Below are 23,023 nucleotides of genomic sequence, written 5' to 3'. Positions count from 1 at the left end.
TTAACCACTGATTTCTAGTCGTGTCCTCTTTTGGAAGGTCAAACAAAGTATTTTCGCTTTCACAATGAAACGCACAGCATCTTCACAACATGGCGGCGGCGGTGGCGGTGGCAGCAACAATAAAGTTATGCCTTCTTTCACACCGACAGCAGATAGTAAATTAGGTGCGGTCACTTTAAGAGACAATGCATCCATTATAATGATACACACATCTGATTTCTTTCTCCACTGTTTACTTTCACTTAAGACATAACCGACCGTTTTTTCTAGGATACTCTCCAAGACGGGTATTTTGACATAAGTTTGTATGTATTTCGGCCAATCACATCCAGTGCATTGTGATTGGCCGAATACCTTAAGCCTGTGACGGAAATGTTATGCCCCTTACCATATTGTGATGCTCGGAGCAGAGACTTTGGTCTTTGCAACTTTAGGGATCTTATCTATTCACAAACAGCTTGTAACACTCCAAAGAGAAAGGAAAAATTGAAATCGCAAGTGAGTCAAATAAAAAGAAGAGCCAATAAGGTCAACTAGCACTTCAAATGATATCATGTCAGTGTGATTTTATAGTTCCATAAGGGTCAATGTGAATTTTTTTTTTCAGGTAACAATGTGAAAAATGTGCCTCGTGGTACAATTTAAATATATTCAAAAAAGAATTCAAACAAAAAATATTTTTGTGACTACATAAACTTGATTACATTATGTTGTAATCAAGAACTTAATCATGAAAGTAATTTTTTGGACAGATCAGGTAGTAATAGCTCTTTAGGTAACAACTGTGCATTTTCATTTTTTACAGATCCAAAATACATTGCACAGTTAGTTCCAAGCTCCAATTTGAACAGCAGTGGGACTGTCACTGTTTTTGTGTCCCAGACAGACTGTCGGTCTGTGCATTAGTGGTGGGAATTTTCAAAGTCTCTTTCTGTGGGATACATAGCTTGGGTAGGAGGTAGTGACTGTCTTTATGAGTGAGTCATTGAATTATTCACTCAACAGATTTGTTCAACACAATGACTCATTCAGAAAGTAAGAACAACTACTGTGCGCTAATGCTACTTTGTTTCTGTATTTTCATTAGGGGAACAGAAATATCCAAATAACTGTTAATGTTTAAATGTAAGTTTTTAACACCTTGTTTATTGAACGGTTTTATATCACGCTCTCAGTTCTGCTTTAGTACTTAAAGGGGTCATATGATGCGATTTCATGTTTTCCTTTCTCTTTGGAGTATTAAAAGCTGTTCGTGCATACAGAAGATCTGTAAAGTCACAAAGATGAAAGTCTCAAACCCTATTCTTTATAAAAGTGAACGCTCATCCACGCCTTCCTAAAACGCCTCGTTCAAACATGCCCCCACATACCTACATCACTGTGTGGGAAGATTTGCATAACACCGCCAAAATGTATACGCAAAGAAAGAAGGCGTATAACTTTATTCTCGCTGTAGTATTGTTGCCGCCATGGAGACACTGTGTAAAACACGCCCCCACATATCTACGTCACTGTGTGGGAAAATTTGCATAACACTGCCCAAATGTCTACGCAAAGACAGGTATAACTTTTATTCTCACTGTAGTATTGTTGCCGCCGCCGTCGTGGAGACGCTGTGTGTTTCATTGCGAAAGCCAAACTACTTTGTTTGGCCTTCCAAAAGAGGACACAACTAGAAATCAGTGGTTAAGTTTTGTTTACAGCACTGTTCCAGAACAGTACAACCCAAATATTCGAGTGTGTGCAGCGCATTTTACGGAGGAAAATTTCCTGAACCTGGTCAAAATAATGTTCTTTTTAGCAACATCATATGACCCCTTTAATGAAAGCATGGCTATAATTACCTGTGGCCTACAGCCAAATCAAAAACTATAATATTCGGAAGAAGAACACTGCTTGTATATAATTACATGACTGGCTTGGCTTGTCATATGCTTTTATGAATGAGTACTCTAGAAAAAAATTACATTTCAATTTGAAAACACACTCAAAAAGATGTTCATTAATTTAGGTTCTTTAGTCTGCTCTGTGACAGAGGCTCCATGTATATAATCCTTTCATTTCCAGCTTCAGTCTTGACTGACACAAGGAGAACATAAGGACATCTGTGCCAAGAGCACAGAGAGTTCAACTTTTGACTTTGATGATACATTTTCTACTTTGGGATGGAGACATCAGAGTATTTTGTGAAAAAGCAGAAGATCTTAGGGTCAATTAGCATATTAATGTCTGATATGGAGATTTGTGGGCTAAGTTTAATTTAGCCTAAACTGATTTTTGTATGATGGATGGTTATAGAGAGAGGTCTGTTTAAATACGTGACTCTCACAAGCAAGTGGGTTCATTTAAAAAACCTTGTAAAATGACTCTTGAAAAGATAACTTTGTCACGACAGCGATGAATTCAGTGAGGTTCACCAATTGCGAGTGTGCACTCTGAACAAAGCCAGAAATGTGTTTAGTAAGACTGGCATTTTTTGAACTGAATGTAAAAGCAAATATATCACGTCAAATAGTGCTGAATATCTTGATGTGTTGTAATGACCTGTAATCTATATATTTGTTAGAGAAAACAAATACATAAAACAATATTAAGTTTACACATTTTGCATGTTTTATAATTTGCATAATATGCAGTGATCTGCATATGTTGCCTGATATGCAATAATTTGCATACTCCTTAACATACAATCTTTTGCATATTCTTAATTAATAATGTGATAATATTTTACATATAATTTGTACAACGTCATTGTGTGTGAAATGCGAATTGTAGAAGCATTTAAATATGAATTTTCGAAGCATTACTGTGTATTAGTCTGGTAGGAATGTATTTGCAATTGTTTCTGGCATTTTAAATCTAACTTACCATGCACTGTGTACTTCTGCATGTAATCACCCTTCTTGCCATATATACATTTCCATTTGTCTTTTTTCTGGACTAGTGGACTATAAATGCAGAATGTACTATTTAAAAATGCTGGGATTACTCCACAAAACAATCACAGCTAACACCTATGAGCATGAATATTCATATTTTCACATTGCTCCAAGTCAAGTCTTTCCCATGATGCGTAGAGACTTGAAAGTCTTCAGGATGAAAAACTAAAGCAGCTGTAGGGACTGAAGAGGGTAAGATACTGGAGAAAATGAGAAGAATGTGATGAACAGATGAGGTAGACTGGAAGCAGGTGAATGGAAAAAAACTGAGCAGAATATGCAAGAGCTGCAAAGACAAATTAATAAAGGCAGATCCATCGATAATTATGGACATTCTTTTCATGTCCTTCAGAGATGACCTTCAGGATGGACAGAATATTGGATAAACTGTTCAAAGAGGAGTTCCAGAATTCCCACTGCTAATATCAGGGCACACATGAGTAGCCAATGTGAGGTCAAATCAGCCAGCACATTAAACAGCAGAATGACTCACCTGAACTGCTCAGTCGGTGAAGTGAGCAAGTGTTTAATGGCATTGAATAATATCACAAAATGATTATTTTCTCATGCAGAAACACTCTGTGCCAACAATGCATGACCCAAATGAAGTGAATTTGAAATGAATTTTGCTGGAATAATTTCCAGAAATTTGTGAAAAATACTTTGGAAGAAAAGAAGACTGGAGGTTTGCAGTTATTGAGGATTTCTATGGCCTGACCTCATTTGCTAGTCACGACTCAGGGAGGGAAATATTTGATTAAATGTCAGCTAGTTAATTTGAAGCTGACATACAGTGTAGAGTGGACGACTTCTAGTGAATAGGTCATTGTGTGTCTCACTTGTGATTAAGCTTGGGCTGCTACACTAAGCAAGAGACAATCAATCATAATGAATGCCTCCAATGAGACAGTGATGGAAGGAACAGGGTACTGTAGGTCCAAGCAAGGAACCTATTTCCAGTACCCCTAGTTTCCATTAGAGTATTACAAAATAAGTAAATGAAAGAATAAAATAATAATAATGTCTCTCTCTCTCAGAAGCCCTCTTATCACTCAGCAGTATAAAGTACATTAATAAAAGTGTACAGTAGTGTACTGACGCAGCAGCACATCTTGAGTGTTGATGTTATTTATGAGAGGTGGCATACTACTCTCTATATAATCATTTGTTAGTGGTCTTTGAATTATGCTAATTTGCATAAAACAGTGAGAATCATTGAGAATAATGGTTACTCAAAAAAACAATGCATGAATAATAATAATATCCCTACAAATAGGGATTACTTTTAGATGTGCCTTACATCACAAAGCACTGTAAGCAGAGTTCAGTATGCTAACCTTAACAATAGTGTTGTTACAACTTGATTTAAATAAGTATTAAATAGTAAAGAACGATACTTTGCTATATCCTCTTATTTTGTTGGACGTCGTGTACTCGTTGGCATTATTATATATATATTGATGAAATTATATCTTGGAGCTATGTAGCTAAATATGTTTAACACTGTAAAATGTTACCAATATCATTAGATTAACATAGCATATGTCCTCTTATCACTCACCAATATAAAGTAAATTATAAAAGTGTAGAGAAGTGTACTGACGCCCTCCGGCAGCAGCAGCAGCACATCTTGAGTGTTGATGTTATTTATGAGAGGTGGCATACTGCTCAATGAGGCGTGACCGTGCTCAAATGGGCTGGGACTCGAACATTTCCACTAAGGAGTGGAATAACCCGAGGATAAAGGAGGAAGACCACACTGCTTTTGCTGTATCACGCAGTGAACCCACTACCTCGAAGCTCACGGCGTAATATGAACGTCAGAAACTCGGATGCACGGTCTCGTGAAAGGTCCTGTAAGAGGAACCCTCACGTGGACGCAGCTGGAGCATGAAAACATCTCAGTACCCGAGACTCAGGGATAGCTCCTCTCCTCTTTCTCCTCCTCATTGACAGTTTACAGTAGTGGTGTACCAACACACACGCCGGTGTTTTCAGCACTTGGACTGAACATGTACCAGGGACATTCACAGGTAAGCTCGCGTGCTTCTTTCATTTATTATTGACCAACGGCGCGTGAAGCATCTCATTTACCGATACGTGCGCATAAGAGAATCAGAATCAGAAAGAGCTTTATTGCCAAGTATGTTTGCACATACAAGGAATTTGTTATAGTGTCACAAGCTTCCAGTACAACAACAACAACACACAGATAATAAAAATAAGATGTGAATAAAATACACATGCATAAATATAAACCACAAAAAAAGAATAAATTGTATGTACAGGTGTGCTATAGATAGAATAGGAATAGAATAAAATAAAATAAAGTTGTAGGGATGTACTAGGATTTAGGGTGATAAATAATCACCATCCTTAAATTGAGGAGTTTCTACTGTTCTCACCGGTCAAATCTCACTTGTTAAGCTGTATTTTAGCATGTGGCCAATGGGCAAAACACATTTCACGACATAAGCATGAACTGCATGAGGAGGACGTTAAGTCTGAAGAAAAAAAGAATGTTTCAATTCAAGGCATTATTTTGTCCTATTTAAACGCCTAACTGTCTGAACACTATTCTGCTTGTATTTGTCCAATGCATTGAATAAGCACACCGTTGTTTTAAATGGCCTCGAAATAAGTTCCCTGTGAAAACTCACTAAGTTTTTATATTTTAAGATGACTTTTAAAGGCTTTCCTACTATGTGGTAAAATGCACTTCCCTACCATAATCGAATTATTATAATTATATGCTGTATCCTCAGTGTTTCATTATGTAAATACCAAGATGTGTTTGTAAAGACTTTTTAAAATCAGTAGTTACATTTGCATTAACCAGTAAACAGCTTGTGTGTATTTATGTGTTCAGGTCTAAGTATGCACATGCCATTTATATCATAACAAAGTGTGTCTTAACATGTTTCAGCTCAGCATTTTGAAGAACTTTGTGTTTAAAATGCATTTATTTCCTTTTTCCTTAAAAAATAAGACTTTTCGACAATTAAAAATGGATGAAACTTGAATGAGTATTGATGTCATGACCCCTGCATGACTGCTGGCTCAACATCCGTGTTTTGCACTTGGAAGGAATTTGACCTTCATAGAGTCAGATGAACTTAGATATTGCCTGCTGCCATTCACATGACTGATGATGCTGTGCTTGCACTTCAGCGAACTGCCATCAAGTGTGGTTTGCTTCCTATGGAATGCCAAAACTGCCATAATTAGAAATAAATAAATAAATGTACAAAGAAATGTAAAAAAGCAAAAAAATAAAAAATAAAATAAAAAAATAATATATATATATATATATATATATATATATATATATAACTCTTGGAGATCGGCCTCAAAAATCCTGATCGGAGCACCCTAAATATATAAATAAATATACAGAGAAAAGTAAAAAAGCAAAAATAAATAATTATTTATAATTTTATTTCCTTATGTATTTTTTCATTTTTTTTCCCACATTTATTCATTTTTTTATTTATACATTTATTTATTTCCACTTTTATTTAGTTTCACATTTTTGTATTTATTTACATATTTCTTTCTTTATTTATTTCCACATTTATTTATTTCTACATTTCTTTGTCCGTAGGGCAATGAGGAGGGCGTGTTTTACCTCAGGAATAGCAATTCAGCCAGAGTAGGCGAGGGGAAAGCTTTGAGGCCACAGTGACACCTTGTGGAAACCAAATGAAGTACAAGAAGTGTAGTCTACATGACGCGCCTGTTGATAGTGTGGGATGAATGACTTAGATGGGCAATATGGCCAAAATCTTATATCAAGGGTTATTATTTCAGTTCCATATGGGGGGGGGGTTGTTTCGGAAGCGTGCAATCTGAGATCGCGTGCATTTGCTGAAACTCGCGAAAGCGTGCAATCGTTTTCTTATGTGAGCTCTTTTTTTAGGTTTCACTTTCAACGCATACAACTCATGTTTCCAAGATTCGGAATAGAAGGAGGCATCAGTTACTGGAGAAGATTTTTCGCCTCGCGCCACTTCTCGTGTGGACAGGCACCAGATCAACTGATTATAATGGGTTCTCTTGGTGTAGACACGGCTTTAGATATGGATTAATCACACTAGGCTGGAAATATCCAGAATTAGGTCAAAAGGTGTCCATGGGAACGGAGCTAGTGAAACACACACGCCATGCATTGAACATACAAGCATCATGCTCATCCAAACAGCGCCTGTCCTGTGCCCTCGGCTTTTTTAACTAACTGCATTTTTTGAATGTAACTGCCAAAAACAACATTGACAGCATCAGAAAGAAACCCGTAAACTGATGTCCAGGGGCATTTTTTAGACCGTATTAAATGTATGCATCATGAATATGGAATGCCACGGTCTTAATTCCAATCGATAAATTCAGTTCAAATAATAAAGGGCTGTTACTAGTAAAAATCCAATCAGTGTCAACAAAAGCCATCAGAGCCATCATTACTGAATATATTTACACTGCAATTAGCCTACAAATGCATAAAATGTTATAAAATTAATGTTTTTTCTGTGATAATTATATGTAGGCCTAATGTGTTATTTAAAAAAATTTACAATAAAATGAAATAAAAACAAAATCAATATAGCAATAAATGAATCATTTAAGATCACGAAGCCTTGAAAATGACAACAAACAATAGGCCTACAACATAACCAAATTATTAACAAGGCCTATTACATTTACATTATATTATTGTAGCTAAAATACTTAAGTTGATATTGTAACATTCTTAGCAAAAATAACTCTATTGTGATATATAAGATTACTTATTGTGATGTAATATTTCTCCTGGTTATTTGTTTTTTAAGGGTCACAGCAATAATTTCCTCCACACTCAATGTGGAGTATTATTTGAAAGGCTAAATATTTCAAAACAAGACTGCACTGTTGGCTGCCATCGTCATGTTCATTGGATGTCATGTCTGTGTATACTGGTGTCCCTGTCAGAAAAAGAGAATAAAAAATTAAATCACATAAATTTCCAATTAATGACTACATAATTTCATTTAAGTATGAAAACACTCCACTCTTTATGCCACATCTTACAATAAATTATTTCCACCACTTGAACTTACCCTTTTAAAGGCCATAACTGCCAGAAGTAAGGTGTAAGAAAATACAAAAAAGGGTAATAATCTTTATACAACAAACATAACAAAACCATAATAATAATACAAAAATTTAAATTTTAAATACACATTTCAGTGTTTCCTCTAGGATTTTTTCCAGCTGTGGTGGCAGGAATATTTCCCATGGATCACGCCCCCTCCCCACCCAAGAATCACGTGCGCAAAATATCAGGTGGAGAAAAAAATGTTGTTCAGTGAAAACAATTCAGGTCTGAAAGGGTTACGACTGTACTTCTTGAGGGGCCCTTTATCCACCATAACTACAGCCTACATTCACAAGTTGTCAGCCTCTTATTTTGGAGGATATATAAACAGCATTACCAAAACATCTAAACTTATAGGTCGCCAGACAGCCCTTCAAACGAAGATTTTTCGGGACCACACTTCAAACGAAGGGGTATGAATTATCTCAGCGTAAACCGGCTTCAGCGGCAACATGGCTGCCCGAGCGAACAAAAAGACACATAAATGTAAGCATTTTTTGGCATTAATAAAGATTTAAATTTTCTAAAGTTTGCTAACGTCATATCATTACAGACTGCACGATAGTGCCACAACATATTTTCATGTCTGATCAGGGCGATAACCACCATAGACATTGAGGCGGGCTAGTACCCCCAATAATTATAACTCGCTAAACCCTTTTCTCAAATATTGCCAATTCGAGAGCGAGAGAGAGAGATGGAAGTTGCATGTATGCGCGTCTCTCTTTTTAGAGTGAGTTTACTTCAAAAACAGCGATTTTATCCTCTTGTTGCTGGAAAATATAATGTAGCGATTCAGTATTTAAACTGTTATTGATAAAAGTCATGGGGCAGCGTTGACAAGTATCTTTTCCCCTGGATGTGTGAGCATAGTAGTGGTGTACCAATTCTTAGGGGAATATTTTCACCCCTAACCCTTGACACTCTGTTTCAAGGGACAAGTGGAAGGGGTATAAAATAGAATTGGGATTGGGCCTAAATCAACAGATGCATGGAGTATTCGATGAAGCCCGTGTGCATTAATGTAGCCTATAGAGATTTTCCCGAAAAGAAATGAACAAATCCTGCAAATTTTTCTGACTTTGAAGCATAGGCTACTGGCACATAACACGTGCGATCGCCTAAATATGAGCTATAGCCTACTGATAATAAAAACTGCTCAAACACAGCTAGTTTTATCCAGGCCCGGTTCCAGAAATAGGCTACTAAGGGTGCTTCAGAAATTAGTGAGTGTACTCTATAGCCTCAATGCACATACATTTTAATGTAGGCCTATATTTTTGTCCCGGACCTAACCGTCACTGGGGTGTAGACAAATCATACAAAATCGTAGGTTACGAGTGAGGTCGTACGAATTCGTACAATGCGCCTCGTAAAAATACATATGAACTGGCCGTGAGATAGCATTGACAAACCCCAAAACCTAAAGTGCTGTTTAAATTTTATCTTTGTTCTATTTATTTATTTGTGTTATTGCTTATAATTTGTTAATTTGTTCTTATTTACTGACTGTTCACTTGTCTTTGACATTTGAACTTTATATTTATTAGGCTAGTAGTTTTTGTTGTGTTATCTAGAATTGTAAAACTGAACTGTTATCTAAAATTTTGGTATCAAAAATAACGATAACAACACTATTTTATATTTTTGTGGCAGGGCAAGTAAAAATTTTGAACCACTAGCCCGACACTCACTGGTCAAGAGCAGTGATTCCCTCTTTTCTTTATTAACATAACACAGAGAGCAGCAGGTGTAGCTACTATATTAATATCCAAATCACAGATCTAATGTTACACATCAAAATTTAACACAAGTTTTTGCTTTCACTTAAGACATACCCATTTATGCGGATACTCAACAAGACAGATATATTTTGAAGTAATTCAGTGTTGCATTTTAGGGAGCTTTCCATGCACGCAGGTGAGTCAGTCAACGCATTGAGATCTTTTTTTTGTGGCTTAGCCTATTGCATTTAAAAACTAGCTCTTCCCGCATTATTTTCTCATTTATGCATGTTCTTTTTATAAAAACCAAAATGTGCGCAAATATATTGCTTTAAAGACGTTCATTATCTGGTAAGTAAGATTATCTGGAAACATCAGACGCAATTAAGTGCTTTGCTTCCAAAGTCATACGCAACTTCTGTTAATTAATGTAACATATAACAAGAGTACTTTATTTACAACAGTAATTTAATATGTATGCCTATTTGGTAACATTTATGCAGAATCGCTTACATCAGCATCACAATGCGTCATAAAATGATTAGACCTATATTCCACATACCTATTTCATATAGGCTAGCCTTTTTAATTTTATTTTGTATATAGGCTATGATAATGATGATGATGCTGATGATGATAATACTAACACTACTAATAATAATAAAGAAAGGAAGAATATTAGGCTACATTTTGGCCTGCATGGTATGTGCATACTGCTTGTGCATATATGGTTAATATAATAATTCTTAATTCTGCACTTTCTTAAATTCAAAACAAAATCTTAATGTATTCATAATATCCATTTCTGAATATCCAATTGCTATGATCATGCAGGTTCGTGCATTATTGCTTCCTTCACGTGTTATCGGAAATTTCCTATTTCCCACTTGAAGTCGTGATTATGAGCTTGTCGTATTCAAGTGCTTTAATGTTGGAAAGAATAAAATTTAGCATCCCGGTCCGTGTACGGACTGTGTCGTTTTTCATTTTTCATTTGTTCAAACAAAACGAAAAATCAAGAATTCGGCTTCATTTTTAATTTTTACGTTCAGGGACAGAAAATGAATAAACAACTTGAATATTCGATCTCTACATGTAGGCGGGAATGAAACGCCCCTCTCCGCTGATTGGTCAACCAAACATTACAACATAATAATAGTCCTAAAACACACACACACACACACACACACACACACACACACACACATAATAATAGTCCTCCGCTTCTACGGATTCTTAACGTGTTTATTTCTACTACATTTGATCTTCTCTTCATCAAACTGCCAGATTAACGAATGGCTTGACACAACCTTACTGAGGCAGAGCCTTTTGGTCCTTTGGCACACCGCCTGTTTTATTATAGTATCCACCTATCAAAATCTGTCTGGCAAAGCTGCGCGACACGCACCGCAGCGTGGGGAGAATAACCTATTCTGGCGAAGCGCAGACCACTATCAATTCATGTGAACATGTAGTCATAACTTTTGTTTTAGACAATACTATGCGTTTTGGACTATGGAGGAACTTAAATAATATAACAGATATGAAAAGAAATTACTTTATGTAATTTGACTTCATAGCACATCTATTATTTTTTCTATTTTGAGTTTTATTCATAGAGCACTTTATACAAATTTAGGAAATCATATGTTGTTATCCCTCTGGCATGGGACTATTTGTTCGTCAGAGTGCTTGTTTCAGTGATTGACTTTAGTGAAATGTGAATTTGATGTCATGATTTGAAGGTAAACTCGTTTTGAGTTATAAGAACATATCCAAACCCTGAAATAACACTTCGAACAATAAACCAGAGATCAGTGTCAGAAATTAACTTTCCCATAAGGGGCATCTGACTTTTACCTTTTGTATGCCATCTTTAATGTTAAATTCTTACATCAAATAAATTAGAATAATATGACAATAGGCTGTTACCAATTAAATCAGTATTCAGAGATATAGAACTTGCGTCTGAAGATGCTTTTAGATGTAGTTACAGTTTAATGCTGAACAGACGGCTGTTCGTGCATTTACATAGCAATTACAAATGTATAATGAAATAAGATGAATGTTTTATACAACATTTTTAATACAGAAATATGAACAAATTGAAATGATACTTGAATTATGAAAGTAAAATCGCCACTAGGTGGCGGTATTTCATTGTGTTAATAAAGGAGCCTTTTATTCAATCAATTCGTTCAAAATGCTTCATTCATTAATTCAGGAATAAAATCAAGTGGCTGTCTATAATAATTGGTCATTGAATTGTTGTCTATAATAATGGGTCTTTCAAAGACTCTGATTCATTCAGGAATGACACACCACTCTATGCGCCTACTGCGAGTCAGTCACACAACGGTTCTGTGACTTTGGTTTAGTTGGCAGAGAAAATAACAATTTTGTATGCCATCAGTTAGCTGGCCAATACTCAGTATTAATTAAATAAACTCAGCTTATTGTCTAAAACTACCTATGTTCACATAAATTAATAGTGGTCTGCGCTTGTCTACAATACATTCTCCCCGCGCTGCAGTGCGTCGCACAGCTTTGCCACAAAGATTTTAATAGGTGGTTATAATAAAACAGGCGGTGTGCCAAAGATGTAGGCTAGTAGGTAGTTGTGAGTGCAGGTGCGAAGTAAATTAATATTTATGAGATAAACTAATATTTCACTGGTAGGTTGCAGAATTTATGCCCACACAAAAGAAAGCACCGTCTAGGCTTTGCCTCGGTATGGTTTGTGTCAAGCCATTCGTTAATCTGGCTGTTTCATGAAGAGAAAGAAATAAAATGTAATAGAAATAAACACGTTAAGAATCCATAGAAGCGGAGGACTCTTATTATGTTTTTAGGACTATTATTATGTTGTATTGGTTGACCAATCAGCGGAGAGGGGTGTTTCATTCCTGAACGTAAAAACAAAAAATTAAGCCGAATTCTTGATTTTTCGTTTTGTTTGAACAAATGAAAAACGAAAAAATTTGCCATTTTTAAAATTTTTCAGATTTCAATATTAAATTAAAAAACGAATTATTCAAAGGTACACGGACCATTTCACTGCTTATAAAACATACAATATGCTTCGAATGATCGTTCATATCTAGCCTATAAGTAGACTACTTTAGCGACAAGACAAAGGGATGTAGTTGTTGTGAGAACAGCATTGAAAGCAGCAATGGTTGTCCCCTCCACCATGTTTAAAGTTTATGACCCGCCCAACTCGGAAACTCTGATATCAACATTTTTCCGAATTTCCCAGTAGTAAATACAACTTGAGAGGCCGTTCACGTTCAATTTCCGATTAGGAAACTGGTATTTACGATAATTCCGATAGCACGTGAAGGCAGCATAACCGCATGGCCACAAGAAATAAATGTCGTTCTCTCAACATAAGAAGTCGTGCTCCCCCGAACATGTCCCCTACCTGCCATCTTTTTGATCATTTTGTCATGAAAAGATTTTTTATTTTTTTAAATAACACATTAGGCCTACATATAATTATCACAGAAACAAATCCACAGCTGAACCGTGGCAACAAGTAGTGGTGTTTTTGTAATCAGCGTAACCTATTTGAAGGAATCAGTTGAATGGATTGAACTCACTCATTAATTCAGTGACTTGCCGCCACCTAGTGTCTGTTTTAGTTTCATATTAAATGTATCATTTAATTGATTGACATATTGGCATATTTCTGCCTTCAAAATGTAAAACATTAATTTCATAACATTTTATGCATTTGTAGGCTAATTGCAGTGCAAATGCATTCAGTAATGATGGCTCTGATGGCTTTTGTTGACACTGATTGGATTTTTACTAGTAACAGCCCTTTATTATTTGAACTGAATTTATCGATTGGAATTAAGACCGTGGCATTCCATATTCATGATGCATACATTTAATACGGTCTAAAAAATGCCCCTGGACATCAGTTTACGGGTTTCTTTCTGATGCTGTCAATGTTGTTTTTGGAAGTTACATTAAAAAAATGCAGTTAGCTCAAAAAGCTGAGGGCACAGGACAGGTGCTGTTTGGATGAGCATGATGCTTGTATGTTCAATGCATGGCTTGTGTGTTTCACTAGCTCCGTTCCCATGGACACCTTTTGTTTGACCTAATTCTGGATATTTCCAGCCTAGTGTGACTAATCCGTATCTAAAGCCATGTCTACACCAAGAGAACCCATTATAATCAGTTATAATCAAGGTGTCACTGGCCTCAAAACTTTCCCCTCACCTACTCTGGCTCGATTGCTATTCCTGAGGTAAAACACGCCCTCCTCATTACCCTACGGACAAAGAAATGTAGAAATAAATAAATGTGTGAATAAATAAATGTGGAAATAAATAATTAAATAAAGAAATACATAAATACATAAATGTGAAAATAAATAAAAGTGGAAATAAATAAATGTATAAATAAAAAAAAAAAAAAAGAAATGTGGAAAAAAAGAAAAAATACATAAATAAGGAAATACAATTATAAATAATTATTCATTTTTGCTTTTTTGCTTTTCTCTGTATATTTATATATTTATTTTCGATTTTTTACGTTTCTTTGTACATTTATTTATTTATTTCTAATTATGGCAGAAATGGCATTCCATAGCTTCCGAGTCTTCAAGATAAATGTGTCTTCTGTATCAGCAAGCTGTAAATCTGAGTAGTATGGTATTAGACCACAGGTTTGTGTCACATTTCTCATGATCAGAGAAATCAAAGGAAAATACGTGTTTGCGATTACTGTTTTATGTTGTGTATTGTATGTTTGCAAGTAATTTGCTGCATCATGATTTGTGGCTGCTTATTTTCCTCATCAGTTGCTGTCTGGTACCTTAGATGTGCAGTACGATTAACAGTTGTAATGTTTTTAAATTTCAAGTTGTGTTTAAAGGGGTCATGAATTGAGAAATCAAAATTTCCTTGATGTTTTGACATGTAAGAGGTCATTGTACTATTAAAATGTCCTCTAAGTTTCAGAGCTCAAAACTTCCTTGTTAGTCCAAAAACAGCTTTTATTGAAACCAAGCTCAGAAAACGACTTGTTTCAGATTTTGCCACTTTATGACGTAATAGTGCAGCGAAACGAAAGCCCACCTCTGCAGAATCAGATCAACGCCTACTTCTACATCATCACGTCTGTGGCCCTGCCCACTGGAGCGTTAGTGAGATGAAGAGAGAAGAGCAATACAGGATAACCAGACTAAAAATAACATTATCAGATAGTAATACCACAACATGTAAGCAACCATGTTCATTCTAATGCCTAATCTGTGATCAGTGATTTCTGTATGTAATGATTCATGTACAGTCAGATGTTCTTTGTTTCAAAATAATTTATTGCTGTTTATGCGTCAGTAAATCAAGCCAGTGATTATCTATATGTTGTTTCTCTTAGTAGTATGAAAATAATCTGTTATTTAAATTGTGATTAAATTATATACAGAAAGCGATCAAAGAATGCTCCCTTTATAATCGCTGGAGCTGTCAATCACACAGTGCACAGAGTTTATAATCAATGGCGCTGTCTACACTGCACAATGAATCTTATTTACATCATGTTTGCACTGTTAGTTATGATGAAAGCATTCATAAAAGTGCAAAGCACGAGACGAGATCACTGCTTTCATGCGCTCAACAGTTTTTAATCTGCTACAATGAACCTTTCATGCGACTGGCGTAGATCTAAATATAATGCTATAATCAACACTTTTCACGGTTAGTTAATCTCAACAGCTGTAATAGTAAAAATGTAGTGAAAGTTTTCGAGAACTCCATGTGTAATACTTATTTCGTATGTCAGCCAATCATAGCAACGGGTATTTCCACTGAAGTCTCACAGCAGACACGCCCCTTCCAACAGAGCGTTCAAATCAGAGGGCTCAAATCAGGGTAGAAAATGCCCTTTTATTTCAAAATTCGAACAATTTCTGATGTAAAAATCATAGTAACATTATGTAATAATTAAAAAATGCAGTTCATGACCCCTTTAAAGGCTCAAATGGTGCTAGTTTATGAATGTTACACAAGCTTCCCACAGATCTCTGCCACTCACAGCACTGCATGCCCTGAATCTGCATATAAGACACAGAGAGTGACTACTTAAATAAACAATTTTCTTAAATTCTCAGATGAGAGAATGCATTTGAGAGGGTGCCCTTATGCCCAGGGGCATGTCTAGAGCATTTTAAATGGGGGGGCCTGAATAAATAAATGTGGAAATAAATAATTAAATAAAGAAATACATAAATACATAAATGTGAAAATAAATAAAAGTGGAAATAAATAAATGTATAAATAAAAAAAAAAAAAAAAGAAATGTGGAAAAAAAGAAAAAATACATAAATAAGGAAATACAATTATAAATAATTATTCATTTTTGCTTTTTTGCTTTTCTCTGTATATTTATATATTTATTTTCGATTTTTTACGTTTCTTTGTACATTTATTTATTTATTTCTAATTATGGCAGAATTGGCATTCCATAGCTTCCGAGTCTTCAAGATAAATGTGTCTTCTGTATCAGCAAGCTGTAAATCTGAGTAGTATGGTATTAGACCACAGGTTTGTGTCACATTTCTCATGATCAGAGAAATCAAAGGAAAATACGTGTTTGCGATTACTGTTTTATGTTGTGTATTGTATGTTTGCAAGTAATTTGCTGCATCATGATTTGTGGCTGCTTATTTTCCTCATCAGTTGCTGTCTGGTACCTTAGATGTGCAGTACGATTAACAGTTGTAATGTTTTTAAATTTCAAGTTGTGTTTAAAGGGGTCATGAATTGAGAAATCAAAATTTCCTTGATGTTTTGACATGTAAGAGGTCATTGTACTATTAAAATGTCCTCTAAGTTTCAGAGCTCAAAACTTCCTTGTTAGTCCAAAAACAGCTTTTATTGAAACCAAGCTCAGAAAACGACTTGTTTCAGATTTTGCCACTTTATGACGTAATAGTGCAGCGAAACGAAAGCCCACCTCTGCAGAATCAGATCAACGCCTACTTCTACATCATCACGTCTGTGGCCCTGCCCACTGGAGCGTTAGTGAGATGAAGAGAGAAGAGCAATACAGGATAACCAGACTAAAAATAACATTATCAGATAGTAATACCACAACATGTAAGCAACCATGTTCATTCTAATGCCTAATCTGTGATCAGTGATTTCTGTATGTAATGATTCATGTACAGTCAGATGTTCTTTGTTTCAAAATAATTTATTGCTGTTTATGCGTCAGTAAATCAAGCCAGTGATTATCTATATGTTGTTTCTCTTAGTAGTATGAAAATAATCTGTTATTTAAATTGTGATTAAATTATATACAGAAAGCGATCAAAGAATGCTCCCTTTATAATCGCTGGAGCTGTCAATCACACAGTGCACAGAGTTTATAATCAATGGCGCTGTCTACACTGCACAATGAATCTTATTTACATCATGTTTGCACTGTTAGTTATGATGAAAGCATTCATAAAAGTGCAAAGCACGAGACGAGATCACTGCTTTCATGCGCTCAACAGTTTTTAATCTGCTACAATGAACCTTTCATGCGACTGGCGTAGATCTAAATATAATGCTATAATCAACACTTTTCACGGTTAGTTAATCTCAACAGCTGTAATAGTAAAAATGTAGTGAAAGTTTTCGAGAACTCCATGTGTAATACTTATTTCGTATGTCAGCCAATCATAGCAACGGGTATTTCCACTGAAGTCTCACAGCAGACACGCCCCTTCCAACAGAGCGTTCAAATCAGAGGGCTCAAATCAGGGTAGAAAATGCCCTTTTATTTCAAAATTCGAACAATTTCTGATGTAAAAATCATAGTAACATTATGTAATAATTAAAAAATGCAGTTCATGACCCCTTTAAAATGGTAAATGGTGCTAGTTTATGAATGTTACACAAGCTTCCCACAGATCTCTGCCACTCACAGCACCCTGAATCTGGAATCTGCATATAAGACACAGAGAGTGACTACTTAAATAAACAATTTTCTTAAATTCTCAGATGAGAGAATGCATTTGAGAGGGTGCCCTTATGCCCAGGGGCATGTCTAGAGCATTTTAAATGGGGGGGCCAGTCGGGGGCACTGGCTCAAAAGTGTTTGCGGAACGATGTATGTTAAAAGCACACGTCCAGTTTTGTGTGAGTGAAGGAAATCCGCTTGGGAGTGGAGAGATTCGTCCTCGCGCACATGGATCGCGTAACATTATGCGCTCTCGACATTGTCATTAAGATCACACTATAGAAACTATATGTCCATTACTGAAGGTTGAGAGCTGTAGTTCCAGTCACTCTGTTTGCAGTGCTATTTGGGAATATTCCTTGGAATTATGGGAAACAACTGAATGTTGGTAACAATGGAATAGTCGATTATAGTTGACTAACAATACACATCCCAGAATAGCACAAATTGAAAAAAAAAAAATGAATGCTGAAAAAAATGCTAATTAAGCGTTAGCGTTAGTTCTGGCAGGTCACGTGAGTCAAGCTTGCATCAGCTGATTCTCAGCTGATCACATCTACCTATAGGAATACGACACCTACCATTCCTATATAAGCTCTATTTAGTATTATTCAGCAGCTTTTCAGCTTGCTCCGGAGCAAATTACCCTCCTCCATCCCCAGCTCCTCCTTTCGCCACAGTCAGGACTTGGCTTTCTGATATTCCTTGCTAATCAGACTCCTTTATCTTGAATAAAGAGTTACACTTAAATATCATTAAGTACATTAATGATATCTGCCTTGTTCTGTTCTGTTAACCCTAGGGGGGTTATTATTGCTGCTCTCCTTGCTCATTCATGACAGGCTGCATGGATGGGCAGGGAGGTTTTTGCCCAGAACAGAACCATACTGCCAAACCAAACTTTATGCTAAGTATCTATCATTTTGACGATAGTGGTCCTCACAGAACTTTAATACATCATTCTTGGCACATATATTATCTGTTTGCAGCCTTTTGATAATTGTCTTGTTTATGTATCGTCTCCACAGAGTATCTCAAAAGAAACCAATTATTTATTGCTACAAAACCCAATTAAGCCCCAATGAAAGGAGCCATAGTTAATGAAAGAACATATTGTACTTTTTAATAATTTATTTTAAAAGTTCTTGATTTGCACCTGACAATTTTACCCTGAGAAGGAATAAAAATGAATAGTATGTTATGAATGAATAGTTCAACCTCAGCAAAATAGCTTGCATGAAAAAAGGACTAAAAATGACAATGGTTCAACACACTTGATATAAACTTAAGGCTGAAAATAAACACATTGTAGTTTTTAAAATGAGTGTCGTTGCCTTGGAGAAAATGGATCTCAAGCAATAATGTAGAAGGAAAAAAAAATACGATCCGGACTTTATCATGATAAGAAAACAGGAGCACTTATTGTACCATTTAACAGTGATGTGACACAGCTATTCTTTCACACAACAAGCCACATCAAATCCATTGGAAATGTAGAGAGACTGATTGATGGATGGTTAATAGCCTTCCGGATCAGTGTGGTGTCAATTGGAACATTAGAAATGAGATGACTGCTTGTGAAAGTCAATGAAAGTTGAAACGTACCATAAAACGTTGATCAGCAGATATTGCACACTCATTTAGCTCACAATGTAACCTGAGATGATTTCAAATGGTCAGCAATTGTGAGCTCTATAGATAGAGCACTATTGGATGGCTTATCTTAAATTATGCTGAACTTTCAATGTAAGCTAATGGATTAGTCCCATTCATGAACTCAGTATCACAGTATACTTAAATGTCATTGAATCCTGGGAGAACTGAAGGCAGGACACATACAGTATGCTTGCTCACTATGGAATTCATTCTCTCTTGCCTTCACAAAGTGGGTCAGATGTGAACCCTAAGGCAGGTTGCTCTTCACTGCAGCTTAAACTGCTAATCACTTAAAGCATCTGGATTTGGCTGATGACACTGCAGCTGTTGTGCCACTTTTTCTGAACCGGATAACATGCCACAGACCATCTGACACAGCATCCGCGGAGGATGGCACACATATGCCTTGGTGAAAATAAGTGCAAAATGCAGAGGATTATTGTAAATTGAAAAAAGCACAGTGCAAATAGCACAGGGTTTTTCTCTTTGGTAGCGTTAGTTCTGGCAGGTCACGTTAGTCAAGCTCGCATCAGCTGACTCTCAGCTGATCCCCATCTACCTATAGGAATACGACACCTATCGCAGCATTCCTATATAAGCTCTATTCAGTATTATTCAGCAGCTTTTCAGCTTGCTCCGGAGCAAATTACCCTCCTCCATACCCAGCTCCTCCTTTCGCCATAGTCAGGACTTGGCTTTCTGATATTCCTTGCTATTCAGACTCCTTTATCTTGAATAAAGAGTTACACTTAAATATCATTAAGTACATTAATGATATCTGCCTTGTTCTGTTCTGTTAACCCTAGGGGGGTTATTATTGCTGCTCTCCTTGCTCATTCATGACAGGCTGCATGGATGGGCAGGGAGGTTTTTGCCCAGAACAGAACCATACTGCCAAACCAAACTTTATGCTAAGTATCTATCATTTTGACGATAGTGGTCCTCACAGAACTTTAATACATCATTCTTGGCACATATATTATCTGTTTGCAGCCTTTTGATAATTGTCTTGTTTATGTATCGTCTCCACAGAGTATCTCAAAAGAAACCAATTATTTATTGCTACAAAACCCAATTAAGCCCCAATGAAAGGAGCCATAGTTAATGAAAGAACATATTGTACTTTTTAATAATTTATTTTAAAAGTTCTTGATTTGCACCTGACAATTTTACCCTGAGAAGGAATAAAAATGAATAGTATGTTATGAATGAATAGTTCAACCTCAGCAAAATAGCTTGCATGAAAAAAGGACTAAAAATGACAATGGTTCAACACACTTGATATAAACTTAAGGCTGAAAATAAACACATTGTAGTTTTTAAAATGAGTGTCGTTGCCTTGGAGAAAATGGATCTCAAGCAATAATGTAGAAGGAAAAAAAAATACGATCCGGACTTTATCATGATAAGAAAACAGGAGCACTTATTGTACCATTTAACAGTGATGTGACACAGCTATTCTTTCACACAACAAGCCACATCAAATCCATTGGAAATGTAGAGAGACTGATTGATGGATGGTTAATAGCCTTCCGGATCAGTGTGGTGTCAATTGGAACATTAGAAATGAGATGACTGCTTGTGAAAGTCAATGAAAGTTGAAACGTACCATAAAACGTTGATCAGCAGATATTGCACACTCATTTAGCTCACAATGTAACCTGAGATGATTTCAAATGGTCAGCAATTGTGAGCTCTATAGATAGAGCACTATTGGATGGCTTATCTTAAATTATGCTGAACTTTCAATGTAAGCTAATGGATTAGTCCCATTCATGAACTCAGTATCACAGTATACTTAAATGTCATTGAATCCTGGGAGAACTGAAGGCAGGACACATACAGTATGCTTGCTCACTATGGAATTCATTCTCTCTTGCCTTCACAAAGTGGGTCAGATGTGAACCCTAAGGCAGGTTGCTCTTCACTGCAGCTTAAACTGCTAATCACTTAAAGCATCTGGATTTGGCTGATGACACTGCAGCTGTTGTGCCACTTTTTCTGAACCGGATAACATGCCACAGACCATCTGACACAGCATCCGCGGAGGATGGCACACATATGCCTTGGTGAAAATAAGTGCAAAATGCAGAGGATTATTGTAAATTGAAAAAAGCACAGTGCAAATAGCACAGGGTTTTTCTCTTTGACCTATAAGCATGGCACACGGATTAAACTCGCATCTTGTTCAGCCGTCAAAGAATGTCTATTGCCTCATGGTTTGCGTAAATATGCTCTAGCCAAACATTTTCCTCTTGTCACTGTGACAATTGCATGGATACATATAAATGGATGGATACACATAAATCCTGGGGCTTTTGTCTAGCTTTGAGTAGAGTGTTGGTTGCTGAAGGTATGATTAATGCTAATAAGCCTCTGGTGGGCTGCAGCGGAGCCGACACTGATCTCGGATATGAGCAAAGATTGATGCAGCCTTAGGCTGCTTAATTCTCCAAGGTATTGCTTGGAGGAGTTTCAAGTTAGCATTTTTTGTTCTTACCAGAAGCTGCGATCTTTGCTTAATATCTGTGCAATAAACTAGAAGTTTGGAGTTATGTTCTTCTTCCAGCTATAAAGAAATCACAAGTTTAGCATGTAGGTGTAAAGCCTGTTTAATATTGAATGAATCATAAGTTTGATAAAGGAGAAGTTATATGGAATGCAAAAATCTGTGAAAATAGTTGCATTATAGGATATTGTTCTGGGACGGGCATTTGGGTATGTGGGGTGGGGTGGAAAGTCAGAAGAAATAAAGTCAGAAGTTTAAATATTAAATTAAAATATATATATATATTTTTTTTTTTCCAGGAAAATTTATTTTGTCATGTTGAAATGTAGAAAACTCTACTGTCACAATGCACTTAGTTCACTTGAATTAGCCTGGTTTCATTGTTTATATGGAATTATTTTATTTGTATGTTAGAATATAACATTTACTAGTACAAAAACATACTTTTTTGTATGTTTAGATAGATACTGAAACATACAATATGGACGTATTGGCAACATCTAAAACGTAAGCAGTATTACATTGTAGTATTACAGATACAGGAATGTAAAATATTCATGAATATTTGATATAAAATACATTTGAATAGTTACATTTTTTATGTTTTACCTGACCCCAAACCTAAACATAACCACTTTTATAGAGAGTTAAATGTATATACACTACCGTTCAAAAGTTTGGGATCAGTAAGACTTGTAATGTAAAGTGTCACATGATCCTTAAGAAATCATTCTAATATGCTGATTTATTATTAGAATGATCAATGTTGGCAACAGTTGTGCTGCCAAATATTTTTTTGGGAACTGTGATACTTTTTTCAGGATTCTTTGATGAATAAAAAGTAAAAAAGAACAGCATTTATTCAAAATATAAATATTTTCTAACAATAGCCTATAAATCTTTGCTATCACTTCTTATCTATTTAGCACATCCTTGCTGAATAAAAGTTTTAATTTCTTTCAAAAAAAGAAAGAATAAAAATGTACTGACCCCAAACTTTTGAACGCTAGTGTATATTGTTAGAAAAGATTTCTATTTTAAATAAATGCTCTTCTTTTTAACTTTTTATTCATCAAAGAATCCTGAAAAAAATATCACAGGT

The 23,023-nt window shown here is 35.8% G+C and overlaps 1 protein-coding gene across 4 annotated transcripts in view; it reads left to right on the top strand.

Moving 5' to 3' along the window:
* Positions 1-4,679: 4,679 nt before the first annotated feature.
* The window catches only part of LOC107660316 (PEX5-related protein-like), a 111,308-nt gene continuing 92,964 nt past the window's right edge, over positions 4,680-23,023 (top strand). For all 4 annotated transcript variants that reach the window (XM_016449596.1, XM_016449594.1, XM_016449598.1 and 1 more), the window contains exon 1: positions 4,680-4,972. In XM_016449596.1, the coding sequence (XP_016305082.1) occupies positions 4,952-4,972 (21 nt within the window). In that variant the 5' untranslated portion in view covers positions 4,680-4,951. The remainder of the gene's footprint in view (positions 4,973-23,023) is intronic.

Source organism: Sinocyclocheilus anshuiensis, unplaced genomic scaffold, assembly GCF_001515605.1.
Source record: "Sinocyclocheilus anshuiensis isolate Anshui unplaced genomic scaffold, SAMN03320099.WGS_v1.1 scaffold1599, whole genome shotgun sequence".
In the NCBI taxonomy this organism is placed as follows: Eukaryota; Metazoa; Chordata; class Actinopteri; order Cypriniformes; family Cyprinidae; genus Sinocyclocheilus; species Sinocyclocheilus anshuiensis.
This window is presented reverse-complemented; position numbering and strand designations above follow the sequence as displayed.